Source organism: Petaurus breviceps, unplaced genomic scaffold (assembly GCF_028583685.1).
Source record: "Petaurus breviceps papuanus isolate PSGF00001 unplaced genomic scaffold, PetGlider_PUasm1.0 120, whole genome shotgun sequence".
NCBI classification, from domain to species: Eukaryota; Metazoa; Chordata; class Mammalia; order Diprotodontia; family Petauridae; genus Petaurus; species Petaurus breviceps.
This window is the reverse complement of record NW_027185627.1, coordinates 4,178,024-4,199,396: the sequence shown is the minus strand read 5'-3', so window position 1 is coordinate 4,199,396 and position 21,373 is coordinate 4,178,024. Positions and strand designations below refer to the sequence as shown.

Sequence of the window (21,373 nt, the reverse complement as noted above, 5' to 3'; positions counted from 1 at the left end):
CATACCCTTTGTCTCAGCAACACCACTGCTAGGCTTATATCCCAAAGACATCCAAAAAAAAATGGGAAAGGACCTATTTGTACAAAAATATTTATAGCAGCTCTTTTTGTGGTAGCAAACATCCAGAAACCAAGGGAGTGCCCATCAACTGGGGAATGGCTAAACAAGTTGTGGTATATGAATGTAATGGAAAACTACTGTGCAATAAGAAATGAGGAGCAGATGGACTTCATAACAACCTGGAGAGACTTACATAAACTTATGCTGAGCGAGAAGAGCAGAACCAGGAGAAATCCGTACACAATTATAGACACATCATATGTGTGATGACTGACTTTGATAGACTGGGCTCCTCTCAGCAATGCAAGGTTATAAGACAACCCCAAAGGACTCATGATGGAAAAATCGATCCACATCCAGGGAAAGATTTATGGAGTCTGAGTGCAAATTAAAGTAAACTACTTGCTCTCTCTTTTTTTTTCCTTCTTTCTCGTTCATTCCATTGGTTATAATCCTTCTTTACAACTGGACTAATGTTTAATGTGAAAGTATTTGTAGAATCTATATCAGATTGCATGCCGCCATGGGAGGGTGGAGGGAGGAGAGGGAGTGGAAGAAAATTTGGAACTCAAAAGTTTGTGGAACTGAATGCTGCAAACTAAAAGTAAATAAATAAATACTGTAAAAATGAAATGACAAGCAGGATGGAACAATAACAGCATCTACTTCCTAGAGCTGTTGTGAGGCTAACGTGAGGTATTGATAATGAGCTTTGTAACCTTTAAAGTCCTATGTAAATGTTAGCTATTATTGTAAGAGGGTCATACATAAGATTTTGCAGGAATTAATAAAACTTGTCAATATACTCCTCACTCAACCCCATCACAGGCATGTCAGTGTCTATCAGTCTTTACTTGAGGTCTGCAATGTCCAAAGTTATCAGCGTAAAAACTGAAGATTCTGCAATTGAGGACGAGAAAATATCTAGAAATAATAATCAAAGAAAGGACAAGTAGCTTGTCATGTAAAAATACCCATTTCATTCTGCCTGTTTCTTTTGTCTTCAAAAAAGCAACCTATTATGGGGGCCAGCACTTTACATTAGCATAAAAAAGTGGTCTCTATAAAAGTGACCTATTATGGCCTCAATTTTCCCACAGGAATGAATAAATTACAAGAAGGCTGAGATCTGCAAGTTTTCCACTAGCCCTTAAAGGCTGGTTGTCCTTTCTATCCATAGGTAGGACTTTAGGAATGGATTATATTTTGTTGCACCATGATTCAGATCATGGTGAGAATAGTTCTCCAGCTGCTCTTTCCCCAGGACAGCTGAAGTCCCTTTGGCACTGCTGGATCCCCACAGAGGACATGGGCATCTCACTGGACAAGCAAACACAGACAGGCAGGGGGAAGAGGCCAGAGGCCATGCCCTGAGAGGTAGAGCTTCATCTGGGAGAGTACTATTGCTCTGGCTGAGGGCTGTGGTGCAGCTTAGCACTTGATGGGCAGGCAGGCTAGGAGACTGAGGCACAGGTGTCCCAGCTCCTCAGACCAAGGAGAGGGTCCAGGGCTGGGCTGGCTTCGAAGTGAAACCCTGGTATGCTGTCTGGTTTCCTCCACACAAGCCCTCCCTAGAAAAACCCACAAGCAGAACTGAATTTCCAGGACAGACAATGGCCACTTGTCACTGTTTTGAGTCCTTAATGCTGAGGCTGGGGTCTCCTGGTTGCTCCTTCTCTAAGGAATGCAGCTCCCCATTCATTTGCTGCAATGGGTGGTAAGCATACTCTCCATCCAGGCGCCTCCTGGATGTTCTGGAGCCAAGGACAAAAGCCACATTAGCAGCAGCACTGAGCAGCAGCAAGAGAGCCAGGGCCAGTGTGAAAGACAGCCAGGCTGGTCTAAGGGAAAACAGACAGACCAAGAGAATGGTTATAGGAGCTTCTCTCTCTTTCTCCATTTTATTTTTCTCCTTTTGAGTGTGAAACATTAACAGAGGGCGTAGCCTCTGGGTACAGCTTTGCCTCCTGGGGCCCCAAGTCAAACAGGGCAGATAGGGAAACCTGCTTCCCTACACTCCTAAACAAGACAACACTCTTAGGCTCAGTCCCTCCTGAGGCAGGCTTGTCAATTAGGTTCTATGCATCAGGAAATTTGGAAACTGCTGCCTTCCACTTTAAACAGTCAGCCCCCTCCTAGTCTTTTCATTTTAAAGAGCTGAATGGAGGTGTCCCAAAATCTGTGATCCCAGGACTCTGGGTCATCAGTAGACCTCTTGGCATTGCCTGCAGGTCTGTGCCTCTTTCCATTCTCATGGGGTCTTGCCTGGATTCTGAAGAGGCCTTGATGGCTGGCACCCAGGTCTATGGTATCTCACTGAGAAAGGACTGACTGTTCTTGGCCAGGAGCCAGAAGGAAACATACAACCCATGAAACCTTCCTTTTCCCTCTTCCCCACCCTCCTTAGAGAGGTGGTGCACAGCTACACCCACTCTGGACTTCCAGGCCTGGGGATTGGCAGAGAAGAAGCCCACTCACCCACTGCCTCTACAAAAGTAAAATCTTTTTTTAGCCAGACCTGTGATCTCATCTACATAGGGAACTCACAGTAAGAAAATGCCTTCCACCAATGTAGACCAGCATCTACTCACTGCTACTTGCCTGGGACACTAAGAGATCAAGTGCCCTGCCCAGAGGGACAGAGCCAACATGTGTCAAAGGTCATGCTGACCTGAAAGCTAGCTCTGGCCACTACACACTAGCTACCTCTACAAGCCAACCCACTTTCTAGGTGTGGTGGTGAAGATTTATATTCCCAGCTATCAGGAAGGCTGAGGCTGACAGCTCTTGAGCTTCAGAGTTCTAAGCCAATGGGGTGCCCACTCTAAGTTTGTCATTACTATGGTGAGCTGAACCAGTTCCAAGGTGTAAATGGAGCAAGCCAAGGCTCCTGTGCCAATGGGAGGGGGCCCAGGTCTTTGAGTACCCCTATACCTCCAGTTATGGCAAGATATGGAGACCCAGTTTTCAAAAGTAAAAAGTAAATAAAATCCAACTTACCTCATAAAGCAGGAGTGTTCTTCATTCCTTTTAGGTACCACAAAAGGTGCAAGACACTCGCCAACTGTGAAACATCCCTCATCTGAGAAGTTGAGAGGCATGGGAAGAATGGCCTTCCCTCCATCATTACCCTCCCCCTCCAACTGTCTAAAGAAAGCTGTACCTTGAGAGAAAATGTCCCACACAGTGAAGGCTAGGCTGCAGTTGCCAGTCTTGGGGATACGAGCTCTGACATATGCAATCATTCTGGCAACTTGGGCTGTACTAACCTAAGAGATACACTGAAGAGGGGGGAAGACAGTAAAGAACATAGCACAGAGATCCACCCACCTTTCTTCACATCAGTATCCCAGGTTGATTCCTTTATTCTCCATGTCAGTAAAAAACAAGGCTAAGAGAATACTCCAGGGTTTTACTATTGTAATATAGAGAAGAAGGTGGAGAGTGAAGAGTAGGCAGAAATGAATGGAGCTAGGTGTCAGCACACTCTGTCTTCATTTCTTTAAACCAGTTTTTAGCAGTCTGTCAGAAGGCTTAAGTAAGAGGCCATGTGGTGCTGCCACCATTGTATCTCTTGGGATTTCCTTATTCTCTTTTTCTTGGTTCTAGGCAATTCCCCTTGCTTCAAGAAGTTTGAGGTTGCAGCCTTTCCTTACCTTCAACACAGGAATCTCCTTGGAAGCCAGGAAGGCAAGTACAGGTCCCATGAAAAGGGTCACAAGCAGCTCCAATCTGGCACTGGCACTTCTGAGTGCTATTTGGCACAGCAGGATCTCTTATGGGTAATTCATCAGGGTTCTACTGATAACTGACCTCTTGGAAGAGAACTAGGTGTTTCAGAAGACGTTATGGCAGCTCCAAAGACAAGAACAGTATAATTATACTATAGAGCGATGGTTCTGGCTGTGAAAGAGGTTAAGGAAGGGCAAACCCAATCCCACCCTGCCCTGCCCCGAAGGTGGTAGTCAACAAAACTCCTAGGTGACCAGACTCCCACCACTCCTAGGGTTCTGCTTACCGCCTGTTACTGGGTCTGTCCATCCGCATGGAACAGAACTAGCCAGTCCCCTCTGTCACGTCCCACAGTCGTCTGAACTATCACCACATTCACAAACTTGCCAAATAAGCTTGCAATGGAAGGTATCCATAGGTTCAACCACTGGGACAGGCTAGTATTAGCCTAAAGCTCCCGGACTGGGGAGAACCCTGGCAGGCGGTGGCCAGCTCTCATGAGGACGGGTCCCATTTCGGACTGGCCGGCAGTCCCGAGGGAGGCGCGTCCGAATCTCGGAGTAGGGAAGCAGCAGGTCATCATTCAGGGAATCCCTGTAGGGACAGGACGGGGTCACAAGAGGGGCCTGAGGGGAAAGGAAGCCAGGGGACAAAGCCTCGTAGAAGAGAAGAGACCCGAGAGACAGGGGTGGCAGGGGACCGAGCACAAGAGGAGCCAGCAGATGAGGAAGTGGGACCAAAGCCCCCAGGTTCATTTGTCCCCAAGAGGTAAATTCAAGACCCCGGTCCCGCCCTTCCCCCCCGGGTGACGGGCACTCACCCAGAACTCAGCCCAAGACTCTGGGGTGCCGCCAGGAGCCAGCCCAGCAGCAACAGGAAAGAGTGGAGCGGACGACCCAAGGAGGCCGCCATGCTGGACTCAGGCCATCGGTCACATGAGGAGAGTGCACGTGACATCATCTCCCGGCAAGGCGTCCCCTAGCCTACCTCAGGTGTGGAGGGGCGGGGCCGGGCCCGGCTCGCCCCGCCCTCTCCTCGTAGATCTCGCGAGGTGTCAGTCAGTAAATGGGATTTGGGAAGTTAGCTAGTAGCTGACGCGGCTCCTGTCAGTCAGCCCCCCAGTCCGCTGAAAGCGTTTTTTACCCAGTTAGAAACGCTGCGGAGACGGGAGAAAAAAAGCCAGAAACGGTCCGTGTCCCCCAGGAGCTCACAGTGTAACGGGGAAGACAAGAGATGCGTTAATCCGCTCAGGCCAAAAAATGCAGAGTAGATGAAAGCTCCGAGGCCACGGCGGGCACCCGCGTGCCTGCTGCGTCACGTCACGTCACGCAGAGGACACGTGCGCGGGCCCCTCAGGAAAGCTCAGGCGCCGCTGGAGTTCAGCCCCAAAGGACAGACGCCGCCTCCGGCCCCCGTCTTTCCCGCCTTATCACTTCCTACCTCCGTCATTGCAGCCGAACTGGGCGTTCCCAGAGGAGCCGGCAGGCCCGGGCACCCCCAGACTCCAGGCTCGTGCTGAAGCCTTTCCTCCCTTCCTTTCCGTGGTCCTCCGGCTGCTCGGTTTCCAGATTCCTTCTTTTCCTTCGAGGCTCAGCTCGGCTGTCATTGCCCCTGTAAAGCTTCGTCAGCGTGCTCCCTCCCGTCCCGGGTGAACGCGGTTGTATTCCCCCAACCCCCAAGCTGAAGTGTTAAGGCCCCCTTGTGGGACACGTTGGTGGAAAACGATTCCCTGGTGCTCCAGAGGGGCCACACACTCACACACACACAGACACACACACAAACACACAGACACACACACACACACACACACACACACACACATACTCTCACACAGACATACGCTCCCTTTTGTGTTTTTTTCTTTTCTGTGAAATACCTGAATAGGCATTTTAATTCTCCTCAAAGACTCAATTTAGGAGAATTTTGCAAACTGGAATATAGTTTAATTGTTGCCATTTATTGGAGGAAAAAAAAGTTGTCGTTGCTCCACTGAAGAGAGATCTCGGTGCTTACTTTGCTGTTTTTCCCAGGTACGGATTGGTTTGATGAGTGGAAGCTCACCAGACCTTCTGACTCCAGTATGTACTTGGAGCTTTGCTGAAACCACTCTCTGCCCACTTTTCATTAGTTTGTTGGTTCCATAATAGTCTTATCACGTGGTTTTTAAAGGTAGCAGACGATGGTTTTGGTTAGGTATGGCTTTGGGGACTTTGGGACAAAGGTGGAAGCAAGTGACTTATTTGGAGAAAGAAGACTTACTTTAATTAAAGATCACAAAGATCTCTCATTTTTAATACCAGTACCATCTGCCATCCTTCAAACTTATAGGATGGATCATAGATCTTGAGCTAGAAGGGACACTGGAAGTCATTTAGTCCAACCCCTTCATTTTAATATGAGGAAATTAAGACTTGGGAAGTGGGGGGTGGGGGTGGGGGCAGGCAAACAGAGGCCTCGCTAAATAGTAAGCATCTGAGGTGAGAGCTGAACCAAAGTCTTCTAATCCCAGAGTTAGCATCATTTCTACTAAAGAAAGCTTCCTGTTTTGTCTGCTACTTTCTTACTAAATGAATCACAAAGATGGAAAGTGCTTGTTAAGTAATTGTGTTTATAAATTTCAAAGGTGAGGAATTTACTATCTCATCCCAAGTATCAAATTGCAGGACAGTTAAGAGAAAATGCAATTTTAAGTTACTTTTTATCCTTAGGATATTATAAATCAAAATACTGATGACAGTCCATATTTATCATATTGGATTTACTTTTAATTCACTTTCATGTTAGGATTGAAGTTCTTCTGGCATATTTATAGTTTCCAAAACACAGGTTTAGTTATAATTCAACTTTGTTTAGAGCAATTTGTGAGCTCAGGCTTCTTCTTTTAGAGGACATTTTTCCCCCACTGAAATAACTTAAGCTTCCATCATTCATTACTTTTAGCCCATTGTAAAAACCTGATGTATCCCTAGCTTGAAGGTAGTATCAAAATTCTACATTGTTTGGGGTTCAGCCCAATTTTATCCAAACTGAATTGTCCATCTAGTCAAATTTTAGTTTTCAGTATAAACATGAAAAATCTTTAGATTATATGCAAATGCTATGTGTATATTAGATTCTGACCCACTAATTTCTTTTTTTTTTTAATTTTTAATTAATTTTTTTGTTTCCTTTTAGTTTACAGGATTCAATTACACAATTCCTTGTGTTTCACATTGTCCCCCTCCCTTCCTTCCCCCCCATGGTGGCATATGGTCAAGTATAAGATCTTTAAATACTTTCATATTATATATTAGTCAGGTTATAAAGATGGATTGTATCAGATGGAATGAAAAAATGGTAAAGAGGACATAAAACCAAACAAGAGAAGAAAAAAGATCAGGTATTTTGCTTCCACCTGGATATAAACTAAGTTCTTTCTAGTTCTTTCTCTGGATGCACATATTTCTCTCCATCATGAGTCTTTTGGGATTGACTTATATCACTGCATTGCTGAGAAAAGTCTAGTCTATCACAATTGGTCATCATACATACGTTGTGTCTGTAATTGTGTACAAATTTCTCCTGGTTCTACTCTTCTCACTCAGCATCAGTTTGTATAAGCCTCTCCAGGTAAATATGAAGACCATCTGCTCCTCGTTTCTTATAGCACAATAGTATTCCATAACATGCATATACCACAACTTGTTCAGCCATTCCCCAAGTGATGGGCACCCCCTTGATTTCCAATTCTTTGCCACCACAAAAAGAGCTGCTGTAAATATTTTTGTACATATGGGTCTTCCTCCCACTTCTATGATCTCTTTGGGATATAACCCTAGGAGTGGTATTGCTGGATCAAAGGGTATGAAAGTATTTATAGCCCTTTGGGCATAATTCCAGATTGCCTTCCAGAAAGGCTGGATCAGTTCACAGCTCCACCAACAATGCATTAGTGTTCCAGTTTGCCCACATCCTCTCCAGCATTTGTCATCTTAGCCAATCTGACTGGCAAGATGTCTGACCCACTAATTTCCCATAAGGCCACAAGATAAAAAATCAAATTGTCAAGAGCATTTCTCTAGATTCTATACCTTTAAGAGGGAAATGAAGAGGATTAAGAGATCTGTAAAGATGATTAAAAAGATAGAGTATAACCTGTACATATAATGATAAAAAAAAAATCCTGGGATATATTCAACCCCAAAAGAAGCTAATGTTTTAGTTCTGATGCTCATTTATAGAAGATGATTACCAACTATTTTTCATCTTGCAGTGTATCTAGAGGGTGGCAGTATTTAAATAGAAATGAGTAATAATTAAGGAAGTTGTTAAAATCTCCTAAAGAGGTCACTCACTAACGAATAATTTTTTATCATTTGGTGATGGCTTAAATGTGATACATCTTGTAGTAAAAGGAAATGAATTTTAAAGGTATCTTTTAGCCATAAGACTCTGGAGTCTGATTGTCAAACACCTAATAGCTACTAGCTGTGAATGACCAGTCCCAGGGACGGCATGTGGACACATCCTATGGCTCCTGCAGGGTCCATAGGAGACAACAGGTTTGAGAACTTCAGCCACAGGAATTCAGATGTACTTTCATCATATATGGATTTAAATTATTACTAGAAGATGCACTCTTGAGTAAAAGTGCTATTCCTGCAATATTATTATCAGAGAAGCTTAAATTTCCTACACTGAAAATATCAGAACAATTAACACCTAAACACACTTTCACATATTACGATGGAATCTGTATTGTGTAGATTCTGAAAGCACAGGCCTTTTACAAATTTCTGCATCCAAAATAACAGGGGGAAAAACCACACTATTAATTGAATGCAAATTTAATTTATTAGTCTAGACATATGCCTCTATAAAATCGATTATCCCTAAAGATAGCTACACAGATTGTGGAAGCAAAGGAGCTGAGCTGTGGAAGACTGTTAAACAATACTTAGGTTCCCCAAAAGGGATCATCAGCAGAGCAGAGTAGGAAGAAGTCTTTAATAATCTGTGTTTGGTAAGTCCATTGAGATGAGTCCTTATTTGTCGCATTGTGAGTAATCATTTATAATTTAAAATCAAATACCATTAATTATGAGACCAAAAGAACTGTGAGAATTAAATGTTCTGGAGGGTTCGCTCTGTAAGCAGATGCTGTGAAGTATAATTTTTTAAACTATGATCATTGTAGTATCCTATTCCTGGTATTACCACATTTACCTACTTATGATACCATATGTGATACCTCCTAGTCTGTTAACAATAAGTGGGGATTTGTGAGGCCTAAGAATCCCTAACCTCAGAATTTCCTGGCATGGGATAACTGGAATTTACATTTCCATGGGGTAGAAGAGACACTTTTAGTTTAAGTTCTGTGAGAAAAGCAATACTATTCATTCTTCTATCTCCCCTAGCAACTACCACAGTTCTCTCAACATAAAAGGTACTTAATATAGGTTGGATCCAATTGACTTTGATTATTCCTGGGGATCATTCATGAAATAATTTTGTTGTATACAATTAATATTGTTACTTTGCTCCTTCTTCTATCTTTGCTAACCTTGATTCAGAATAACACAAGGTTTTTCTAATCTGTTGCCTGTACTTTGTTGATCTCTTTCCTTAGAAATATATATAAACTCAGGACCCAAGGGAACTTATTACAAAAAGGATTATCAGGTACAGAGTCATTCATTTTGGTTTCTGGTTGGTTGTTGTAAGGCATTAATGGAATCTATCAATGGTTGGTGAATTTTCCGTAAAGTAATAAAGAAAGCCACCCAAGGAAGCAACTGCTGCTGCTGTATTCAGGGAAGAACACCCACCTGGGGAGAAAGAACCTTGTTAGGCAGCACATCAGGCATGCTCTTCATTGCTACTGAGGGTTATCATAGTTACACACTGATGTCATCACTCATTTATTCAGCTTCAGGTATGGACATTTAACTTCATGTGGGAATAATGCCTTATTTTATTTAGAAAGGTTTTTCATCTCCAACTGTGTCACATGTCTTTCTTTATTCATTTGAACATTTTCCCTAGGATATGATGGAGCCAAGGCGTTCTCCCATTTTACAGAAACTAAGAGGGGGAAGGAGTCCAGACACATGCAGAAATGGACAGATTAAAGATTGCCTTACTCCTCCATCCCAATCTTACATCTTTTCTTCTGTTTCCACAATACTAAATGAACTTATATGTTTAAAAGAAACAAGATAGGGGGCAGCTAGGTGATGCAGTGAATACAGTACTGGCCCTGGAATCAGGAGGACCTGAGTTCAAATCTCAAACACTTGACACTTAACTAGCTGTGTGACCTTGAACAAGTCACTTAACCCCAATTGCCTTGCCTCCCCCCCCAAAAAAAAGACAAAAGAAAAGAAAAGGAAACAAGAAATTAAAGGTCCTAATGCAAGAGGGTAAATGTGACCTCATAGATATTCATGAGGCTTGCTGGGATAAAATCTTTTATAAGACCATTGCTATGAATGTGTACACCCCTTTAAAAAACAAACAGAAGTAAAGGATATTAAGGATATATATTCATGTGAAGAAACCCAGGACCCAAAGGGAGAAAGTATGATGGAGAGTATTTGTATGGAAGTCAAAGGATGGAAAAATGGAAGAAAATTTTGTTATTTGAATATACTATGATCTATCTGGATATAAAGAAGAAATGGGTAAGGAGTTTGGGAAGTAGATTACAAACTTGGCACAGAGTTATAATAGAGTGATGAGAGACTTCAATCATCAAGACACATGCTGGAGCTATCATGCTATGAAGTCAGTTAATAACCTCCTGACTTGCCTGATTGATCATTTCATCCTTCAAAAGCCAACAAGGAGAAATTCTATTCTGGATCTTATTTTCACTAATGGAGAGGAAGTGGTGCTGGGGTGGAAATAATGGGAACAGCAGGGGAAAATCACCACTCTATCCTAGAGTTTTAATAGATGAAAGGAAATCTAGGCATAGTCAGACACCCTAGATTTTAGAAAAGCAAATTTCAAAGGGCTCAGAGAAAACAGGTAGGGTCCCAAGAAGCAAAATACTGCTGGAGAAGTTGAACCCAGAGAAATGAGACATGCTGAAGAATGAAATTCTGAAATCACACAGGAACACCATCATGTCAGAAACATTTGAAAGATCATGGAAAATGGGAAATGTACCACATGACTGGGAAAAGAACAAGTATTTTCCCTATTAAAAAAAAAAAAGAAAACTTGTAAACTCTAGCCCAGTGAATTTGACTTTGATTCCTCAGAATATTCTAGGATGGATCGTTAAAGAGATAGTTAGCAAGCCTCTAGAAAGATGATTACAAAAAAGTAGTTTGTCTACATCAAGAACAAGTCACACTAGACTATCCCCATTTACTTTTTTAAAAGGATTATTAAATAGGTAGATGAGGAAAATGCTCTGGGCATAGTTTACCTGGAGTTCAGCAAAACTCTTGACTAAATATTTCATACTATTTTTTGTAGAGAATGGAGTCATATGGATTAGACAATATTATAATCAGATGGATTCAGAACTTGTTGGATGGCAGATTCAAAGGGCACTTGGAAATAGTTTTATTCAAGGATGTACTGTAGCCAATTCTAGTGTGCAAGAGCTGGTTGTTAAATTTTCATTGTGAGAATTTGCAACTCATAAATATGCAATCAGTTTAAGTCAAGACTTTATGTATTGTTTTGTAGATTATTGTAGCGGTGATTGGAATTTGAAGATCTTCCTTGCTTTGAAAATAACTCTGCCCTCTAATAGGATGCATATAATCACATGGAGCCTGTGGTGGGAGGAGTTTGCTGAAAGATAGAACAGAGTCCTCAGGAAGTTGGGAGTCAGAGCTTGTGAGACTGGGAGGAGGAGAGCACAGGTCCCAGGGAGTCAGTCAGGCTTGTGAGTAAAAATATTGGTTTGTTGGGAAGGTTAAAGGATGCTGTGGCTCTCTGTGCTGTTATGGCTTATTAACTTCTTTGCTACTATGATGCAATCAGCTTACTGGTTTTGGGATTTGGTTTTCTGGTGTCTGAAAAAATGTTTTGCTTCTGGCTTTATAGGAGACTTATATTTTGTGATTGAGAACTATGCAAGTATATTTATAGTCACTGTCAGTGCTGTAAATATTGCATTGGTGCTACAATTATCTAGATTTAAGAAAGTGTTAATGATGAAGATTAAAATTAAAATGTATGTGAATCCATTTTTTTTTTTCTGGAAAGCCTGATTGTTAAACATTTGCCAGCATACCCTTGGTTCAGTGTCACCATAGCAGGTTTCTGGTGCAGAACTCCTGGTATCTGTGCTTGAGCCAATACTGTTTAATATTTTTATTAATGACTTCAATAAAGAAATAGAGACTATATTTAGAGCTGATATCAAAATGAGATGGATGGTAGAGTTGCGATCTAAAATGTTCTTGATAGGCTAGAGCTTAGAGCTTTAAATCTAATAAGATGAAATTCAGTAAGGATAAATGTAAAGTCTTACACGTGGGTACAAAAAAATCAACCTCAATAAATATAATTTGGGCATAGTGTGGTTAGAGAGCAGTTGTTCTGGAAATGTTTTAGTGGACTACAAGCTCGATATGATTCAGAAGCAGGATGTGGCAGCCCCAAAAGCTAATGCAATCTTGGACAGCATTAGGAGAGGCAGAGCTTCCTGGAATATGGAGGTGAGAATCCCACTGGAATCTGCCCTTTTCAGACCTCATTTGGAGTAATGTATTTCAGCTCTAGGTAACAGAATTTAAGAAGGATATTGATTAACTGGAGAGTATCTAGAGAAGCCCAACTGGAATGATGAAGGGCCTCACTTCATGACACACGAGGAAAGGTTTAAGGAACTGAGCATGTCTAAGGTAGAGAAAAGAATTGGGATGGGGAGGATATGATATCTATCATATCTGTTTGAAGGACTGTGATATGCAAGAGGGAAAAGATTTGTTCTACTTGACCCCAGAGGGTAGAACCAGGAGCAGTGGATGGAAGTTCCAGAGAGGCAAATGTAGGCTTGATGTCAAGAAAAATTTCCTCACAATTTGAGCTATTGAAGACTAGAAAGGGTTTCCTCACAAGCTGGTGGATCACCCCTCCTTAGAAGTCTTTAAGCACAGGCTAGATGACTACTTGTCAGGCACATTAAAACAAAGATTCTTTGATACAGGGATAGACTAGATGGCCAACAAGGACTGAGATCTTGAAAAGATCTAAATTTAGTTAGCTTTTTTTAGTTACTCTGACCACTAAAAGCAATTATCTTTCTTAGAAAGATGCTAAGACAACCAAACAAGTTCCTATCTTGCTCTCTGCTTGAACCTAAACCTTGAAAATGAATTGCTAAGAAAAGAAAAAAAAAAACCACTGCATCAGATTGTTAGAGAAGTAGGAAATGGCAGCAAGTATTTAGATTAGGCCTATATATCCCAACTGTTCTTATTTTTGCCATTTTTTCATCCCCAAGTCTTTCATCGTTAAGTCTTCTGGACTGCCTGACACTGATGATGGTCTTTCCTCCATTTCTTCCCTAAAGAATGTACTCTAAATGTTTATTTTCAGAAGACCAAATGCAATATATATCTGACAAGTTATATTGTGTTTTTTTTTAGTGAAACAAGATGTATTTGTGTATGAGGACAGGCATGTATAGTATTTAACTGGCTGTCTTCATGGACTTGAAATACATATTACTTGTTTTCAAGAATTTTACCTTCGGGATGATTGTCTCTCATTAATGGCCGATTTCCAATGACAACTAGTGAGAGAAGATAAAGAGGGGAATATCATGAATATGTACAAATTCTTGTCTTTTCCTCCATTCTCATCTCCATCATTCCTGACTTTTTGCAGGAAACTTCTTACATTTTTTCACTTCTAAAATGTGCTTGGGGCAGCTAGGTGGTACAAGGAATAGAACACCAGCCCTGGAGTCAAGAGGACCTGAGTTCAAATCTTACCTCAGACACTTAGCACTTACTAGACATGTGACCTTGGGCAAGTCACTTAACCCCAATACCCCTGCCTTCCCCCCTCCAAAAAGCAAAAATAAAATAAAAATAAAATGTGCTTGTTTTTATTTTCTTTATCTTATATGACCTTATAGTGTTATATAAATGTGGAGGATTATTATGTTTTCTTCCTTTTGTTCTAGAATTTTTTTTATTCTGCCACAGTTTTCCCTCTGCCTTAAAATTCCTCCTTATTATCAGCTCCTTTCACAACCTCCATTTGAATGATTTCAATTTAGAAACTCCACTGTGAAGCCTTGAGCTCAGTTCCTTTCTTCCCTGAAAGTGTTTTTCTTCTCATAATGTTTTGTCTTATCTGTCCCTTAGATAGAGATTATGGACACCAAGCATAGAGGCAGGTCTCTGATGTGATTTTTGTGAAGGCCTCACTGCACTGTTGGCAGTCAGTAAAAGTTTATGATGAGTAATCATCATCATCATTTTCCAAATAAATCTTTGTCTCAAAAGTTGCTCATCCACAGTGATCACTTGCTCTTCTTAAATTTGTTTCTCTGTTGTCCTTAAAGTTTTATAGACTAGAACTCTAATGCTGAACCCACTATTTCTTGCTTTCAGTAGTGAGTATAGGCCTACATTCTCTTAAGGCCTTTAATTCATTCTCCATAAAGATGATGTTAAGAGAAATGGCATTAAAGAGGAATATTCCATGGGAACAATGTTAGAAATGGGTGATTTGTCCAGCACTATTAGAGCAGGGTTTTGTGACTTAGCAGTGGGGTTTGGTTATAATTGTCATTGATGTTATTGTGAAAAAAATTATCTGGGACTACCTTATATAGGGTGGGATAGACTGCCTCTCAGGCCTCTTCTCTGTGTATCCAGGAACTAAGACTACCTCTGATGTCAAGATGTATGTGACAGAAACAACTTTACTGTTTTCTTCAGAATTCAGAGGAGGACCTGGCTCCTTCTTCATTGTCATTTATTGTATTTACAAGCAGGCATTCTCTCTGCTTGGTTTTCAAAAATGTAACAATCAAAGAGGAAATCAGTATGGTAGAAGGCAGTGTAAAAGACAGCTAGGTCCCACAGACTGTCTAATTTATATCTTGGGGACATAGTCAATAATTCATATATCTGATTTCAAAAAGATCATTGTGTGTTCTGTATAATATTGGCCTTTTAGGTAGCTAACTAGATCCCATTTGGTGAGCTTTGCATATTTTAGCCTTTATCTCCAGACCTTCAGTTTATTGTGTGTGTTTACATGCAAATCTTTGTAGCCCTTACTAATCAGCAGTTTTCCTTACTCTTAATAGCTCTAGCTCCCCAACACAACACACACACACACACACACACACACACACACTTCCTCAATCTCACCCTATCAACTGTTTTGAGGAAATGGCATTTGATATTTCTAAGGAATCCAAGGGCCTGATGCTACAACCTCGCCTAATGGAATATGCCAGATTGCATTGGATCTTCTCTAACTCAAATTCCCTACCACCATGGCAGTCAACTTTACTTACAAATCTTCCAATAGCATCCTTCCTCAGCATTCTGCCATTTGAGAATAGTCTTAATCCATTGGATCTTGTAGAAATCTGAGTACCCAGAAAATCCACAGAGCATGACTGAGGAAAAGAAGATGGGATTAGTCATCTTCCCAACATGCTGGGTGCCTTTGACAGTCCTTCCCATAAACCTGTCTCTGTTCCCATTTGCATGCCTTCTGTGTTCCCAGGGCTCAGTACCAAGCTGAGCAAAACTGAATCTGTTGAGCCACTGGGACTCTTGGCTAGCAGAGAAGACTACATCTTTGCTATAGCAACAGGAGGCACAGCTTAGTTCAACTTTCATTTTAGCGTCCCCTCCCCCATTAAGAGCTTTCAGTCAATGTTGGATGAAATTCATAGGTTCTTTGTGTGATGGAAAGTCCTGATGAGATTTGGGTTTTCAAGCTAAAGAAGCTCTAACATTTGGGTTTGCTTTATCCCTGACACCAAGGGCTTTTGAGGCTTGTCAGTTAAAAGTTCTCTCATTCTTCAGTAGTTTAGGGGAGCAGGGTTGTGACAAACAGTATGACACAGAATGTGTTTGTGTGTGTGTGCACATGTTTGTGTCTTTAAGGGCAAGGAAGATAATTTGCACTTATCTGTAGAATGGAAGGCAATTCATACTATATGTCATGAAGAAATTTTTATTTTGGAATGAGAATCCGTTTTTTTCTGTTTTCAAGTTCAGTTCCATCATGTTAGCACAAAAGATGTCCATGTAGTATTTTGATCGGAGGAATATATCATTTGAGCATTCTTTCTAAGGAACAGACAACCAGAGAGCATTGAAATGAGCATTGCTAGTAGCAGTGAGTGGCAGTTCTTATATGCAAAAGTTATGGTTTTGAAATAGATTTTTAAACTGTCAGTGTATTTAAGGTGAAGCCTATTATCTGGATTCCTTCTGCAAAAAGTTTCCTGTGTTGTTTCATTAGTACCTATAAATGCAGTGTTATCTAAAAATAACCCTTTTAATCTTTTGGAAAAACAGCTATAGCAGCATCTGAGAGACCATTAGTTCAAAAACCCAGATGTCATCCACTCACCTACTTATTTCTATTCTTATCAAAAGTAAAAAGCTAGTTCTTCCTATGCCAAGGGAACTTTTGAATTTTTAAAAGTATTTTAAAACATTTCACTAAGCTCTTAGTTATTGACAACTCTTCCCACCTCCAATTTTGGATCACAAACATCTGACATATTCAAAGGAACAGGAAGGCAAGCAGGCTTTTTTTTTTTAACTGCTAATTCAAACAGTAGTAGAGAGATCCTTGCTCAAATGGGAAGGTACAAATAAAAATAAATAAGTTAATGCTTTAAGCAGAAAATTGCTGGTCCCTAGAAAGAAAGTGAGATGCCTTACAGATTAGGAAAAAATATGCACAATGAATTATATACTAAAGGGAAAAATTATATTTGTCTTTCTCTGATTTTTTTTATCACCATTAAAATACTTGTCCAGTGTGTGGTGCTGCTGGTCCACGTCTGGTCCTCTGAAGTGACCTACTGGCACCTACCATTTTGGCTATTAGGAAGTAGAAGAGCTGTCTAACCAATTCTTCACCACTTTTTCCAGGTGCAGTCATAATTCCCATGCAGTAGTCAGTGACTCTGCAGGGCTGTCCATTCTTCTCCCTGAGGAGCAAGCAGTTCCAGGGTGTTATATAGGAAAAGCAATGAATTAAGTTCAGGAGAGCTATAGGCTGGGCCATGCTGGCACAGGCTTTTGTAATACCATTGTAGAAACTAGACATAGGCTTGAATAGCACATAGAAATAGAAGCAAGTACCATGAGAAGAGTTTATTTGGGAAGGGTGACTATTAATACTTTTCCATCCAGGGAAGAAAGAAAAAGGACAACTGAACTCACTTGGTTCCTAATAACAGTGTCATGCATGAATCACTTAATTTTGCTGGAAAAGGTTTTGAGTTGCCAAACTTGGAGTAAATCATTGAAGTGTTTGTGTGACTCCATGAATGAGAAAGCTTCCAGAAATCTGGTTGTAGAGTCTCTTGGAATTCTGTCAGATTTGAAAGAGCAAGTGATCAGTGACACAGTAAAAGGAGGTAATTTTGTGTAACCTTTGACAAATCAAGGCCTTTCTTGGTCCATCTCCTTCCTTTCCTTGCCTTTTCCCCATTCCTTTCCCTCTAAGATTACCTTCCATTTACACGTTTTTTGTGTTCGTAATTATTTGGGGTAGCTAGGTAAACTAGTTGATTGAGTCATGGGCCTAGAGTCAGGAAGACCTGAGTTCAAATGCCTCCTCAGATACTTGTTTTGTGACCCTAGGTAAGTCATTTAACTTCTCTGTTTGCCTCAGTTCTCTCTTCTGTAAATGGGGATAGTAATAGCTCTTCCCTGCCAGGGTCCTTGTGTGGATCAAATAAATTAATATTTTAAAGTGTTTCGCACAATACCTGGCACATAATAGGTAGTATATAAATGTTAGCTCATCTAATTATTATTATTTGAGTGTTGCCTCCTCCATTAGAAAGTTAGCTCCTTGAATTACAAGACCACATTTTTTGCTTCTTTTTGTATTCCCAATACAAAGGCCTTGTGCCCACTGCCTGGCACACAATAAGCACTCAATAAATGCTTCTTGCCTGACTGACAGTGGCTTCTCACCAAATCACAGAATTTGAGAGTTGGAAGGGATTTCAGTAACCACATGGTCCAACACACATTGGTCTGGGAATTGTATTTCTGCCCATGGATATTCTAGATATACCTGTCCCATACCCAGGCTTCTTGTAAGATCATAGATCCTACAAGGATCAAAAATTATAACTCTGGAACTACGGTAGCAGTAACCTCAGAGACCAGTTAGTCCGCGAGACCAGGGAGGTTAACTGACTTCTCCAAGATCACACAAGCAGTGTTAGAGTCAGGATATTAACTTAAGACATCTGCCCCCAGAACCTGTGCTTTTTCCATAGCACCCTCATGTATCACCTTGAAGGCAGATAGCTTGAGTCTTATGGACAACACTAGCTTTTCAAAATGTGAGACTGAAATCAATCAGGAAATATAATTCTTATTAACTGGAAGAGGTTCTTAATGGGCACATTAAGTCCCAGAGAATATCATTACTGAGGGATATTTAATTTAAAAAAAAACACAAAGGAGGCATTCCTGGTTTGGTTAGAAATTTAGGGTTCCTTACGCTGTCCACAGAGTGTCTACTTAGGGTGACATTAACCATGATGATATTAAATGCTGAACTTCCAACATAGGCCCATTTCTCTAGGTGGAAACCTGGAGCTGCCGGAGGGATGTTTTAGTATCTGAAGCAATTTTGAGAGGAGAAGATTTCTACTACTGCGTCTCAGGCAAGTACTATGTTCCTGGTGATGTGTTAAGTATGAATGGCTATTTGTCCACTCAGTTCCATAGTTCTGTCATGATCATTCAAGCATGGAGGGTAGACCTGTTTGTCTAGAAGATAACCTCTAGAATGACAAATTATTTTCAAATCCTATGTTACCAAAGAAATTCTGTCTTCACCCATCTTACCTGTTAAGTATTTGAAGTCAACAATTTTGAGGAAAACTTTGGCTCTGGGGATGATTACTGACAACCTTTTTAGTATCTCCTCAACACTCAAGGTTAGGGATTTCAGGTGAGAGTCATGGGTCCATTTTTTCAGGACTTCAGTTAGCTGTTCTGTAAAGGAATAGGGCAGGTCTGTGACTCAGATATTGTTCCATAGATGTGCTTTGGTTCTCTCGATTGAGAGAAATGTCCCTGAATCTCATTCCTACTTATTAGGCAAAAGCTGCTTTTTCCTAAAAATTCACCATTATTGTTTTAGGTCTCTCCACTAGGCAGGAGGTACCAATTCCCACCCCACTTTACAATTCAATCTCTCAGGTGGTATAAAGGGAAGAGGGACAAGGAGGCTGGAAGCAAGGGAGGCTCAGCCCTTAATTTTTTCCAGTATGACCTATAGCAAGTCCCTTTCTCCATTCCAAAAATTGTCCAAAAGATAAATGCCCTTATTTCCTCAGAACGCTGATGGGACAATGAATGAAGTCACATGTTGAAAGCTTCTGACTAACTTTTGTAAATCTGAGGAATAGGATCTCAAGAAAGCTGAAGGATGAAATGACCATAGTAGGAGAACTCAACTTCTTTATTTTTCAGAGATTGAAAAAAAGATCCATTGCTTTGTATCCCCAGATGAGCAAAGAAAATTGAATTAGATAGTTTTCAAGGTTGCTGGTGTTCCTCACTCTCCATAGAAAAAGTTATTGAACATAGTCAAGGAACTCCTACAATGTTCCCACCTTTCTTGGTAAATACCTTGACCAACCAAGTACCCTGCAGAGTCTGCTAACTGAGAGAAACTTCCCTTTCCTCTTGGAGCCCCTATTCTGGGTTCTTCATAGAATAGCTTTTTTAATCCCATCTTGTTAGGCTTGTTAGTAAGATTTTGAAAAAAAGAATGAGCCATAAAGACTGCTTACCCCTATCTGCTTGGTTGGTCTGCAGTATTTTTTAAGCAACTATGTTTTCAATTTTTATTTCTTTATTATTTCTTAAAATTCTTTGTATTTATCAAAAAGCTAAAAGAAGCAAAGCCAAGATCGCCAAATGATCAAAAGGCATGTATCCTTCCTAAGTTTCAAAATTTAAAAGTTCTAATTCCAGATCATCTTCTGTGCCCAAGGCTTACCATCAATAGAAAGTCGTAAAAATAATTTCAGTTGCTAGCCAACCTGTGTAAAAAACAAAATCATCCTACCTTTTAGCATCAAAAATCCCATCAATGAATCCAGATTAAATTCCCTATATCTCTTCTCAAAATAGAAGGTGGCTTTCTCCAGAGCAGAAAGGATCACTTTCCCCATGGCAACCTTGGTCTCTGATTTTTGGAGAGACAGGGGTGGTAACAGCAGCATTAGCAGCAGCAGCCCCAGTAAGTACATGTCTCAATCCCCTCCACTCAGCCAAGTGGTTTGCAGCAGTTCCTTGTGCTGGGTGTCTCACACACTAATCTCCCTTAACTACCTCCTCCCCCAACCCTGCTCCCTTATTGGTCAAAATGAAGAACAAAGATTTCTATTACCCTAGACAAGCTGATGAATGCCAACTCTGTACTCTAGGGCAGCTGGTTTGGAACTGGCCATAAGTAGTGAGTAAAGGGCTATGCAAAAGGTATGTTGGGTATGACTTTGATTGTAGGTTAGAACCCCAGGGTGAGGGGAGGGTAGAAGGTCAGTGTGACTGGATTAAGTAGTAGCCCTTCTTAGGAACGCATTATTGTCACAGGCACAGCCTGATGAGGGGAGAGTAGGGGATAGAAAGCTTATTCTCTCCCAGCATTCATTTTCTGTAGTCTCTTCTGACCAGATGATTTCTAGGGTCCTTTCAGAAGTATAGCCTAGGACTCTACTTCTGAAGCCCTAGACAGTCCTGCCCTTGACTTCCCTGGGTTCAGTTATCAACCTTATAGAGATGGTTCCCAAACCTGTATGGCCATATTTGTTTCCTGAACTCCAGTTCTACATTTCTAGCTGCCCTCTGGACATCTCCAGTGGCATTTCAAACCCATTGTGTCCAAAATGATATCATCTTCCTCAACTAGAGTTACTTCTACAAATTTCCCAATTTCTTTCAAGGTAACAGTCATTCTCCAGTCATCCAGGTTTGTAACTTCGGAGTTATCCTTGACTCTTTCCTGTCCTTTACCATCTATTTTGAATCAAGCTTTGTCAATTCTATTTCAACAATATTTTTCCTATCATGTCCCCACTCTCAGTCCACGTGGCCACCTAGTTAAGGCTCTCATCACTTCTCACTTCCCTTGTAACACTGAACCTTTTAGTGGTTTTTCTGTTCCCAACCTCCCCTCTTCCCATCCCATTCTCTATAGATCTGTCAAAATAATCTTTCTATGGGACTAGTAGGTCATTTCCAGACCTGTACATGACTAGTGAGGGAGCAAGCCCTGTAGTACAGGGGAAGTCCCTAGGCTGTTACATAGCAAAATAATTTGCTCCATCATAGGCAGCTAAAACACAAAAGTTTCTTTGATCTAATCATAGCAAAAGGTT

The 21,373-nt window shown here is 41.0% G+C and overlaps 2 protein-coding genes across 2 annotated transcripts; both read right to left on the bottom strand.

Annotated features, from left to right (window-relative positions):
- Positions 1–780: 780 nt before the first annotated feature.
- Positions 781–6,159, bottom strand: NAGPA (N-acetylglucosamine-1-phosphodiester alpha-N-acetylglucosaminidase). Its single transcript, XM_069090137.1, is given in 8 exon segments — positions 781–1,901; positions 3,061–3,124; positions 3,224–3,279; positions 3,281–3,341; positions 3,717–3,858; positions 4,079–4,234; positions 4,236–4,386; positions 4,613–6,159. Coding segments are annotated over 8 exon segments (987 nt in total). The 5' UTR covers positions 4,753–6,159; the 3' UTR covers positions 781–1,684.
- A 2,447-nt stretch (positions 6,160–8,606) lies between these two features.
- On the bottom strand, positions 8,607–20,385 carry LOC138162578 (UPF0764 protein C16orf89 homolog). The gene is made up of 8 exons (XM_069089891.1): positions 20,062–20,385; positions 18,831–18,980; positions 17,181–17,331; positions 16,828–16,945; positions 15,935–16,070; positions 15,284–15,388; positions 13,493–13,537; positions 8,607–9,602 (listed from the first exon to the last, which is right to left on the bottom strand). The coding sequence occupies exons 1-8, from the start codon at positions 20,243–20,245 to the stop codon at positions 9,502–9,504; spliced, it is 990 nt and encodes a 329-aa protein (XP_068945992.1). The 5' UTR covers positions 20,246–20,385; the 3' UTR covers positions 8,607–9,501.
- Between the last annotated feature and the right edge of the window lie 988 nt (positions 20,386–21,373).

Bases quoted from the DNA above. Each gene is read 5' to 3' on its own strand.
- LOC138162578 (XM_069089891.1), bottom strand. From the start codon at position 20,245: ATGTACTTACTGGGGCTGCTGCTGCTAATGCTGCTGTTACCACCCCTG. The intron at 17,332-18,830 runs GTAAGATGGGTG...CAAATCTGACAG, and splicing joins TGACTTCAAATACTTAACAG to AATTCCAAGAGACTCTACAA. The intron at 13,538-15,283 runs GTAAGTAAAGTT...TTCTCTCACTAG, and splicing joins AGGATGCTATTGGAAGATTT to TTGTCATTGGAAATCGGCCA.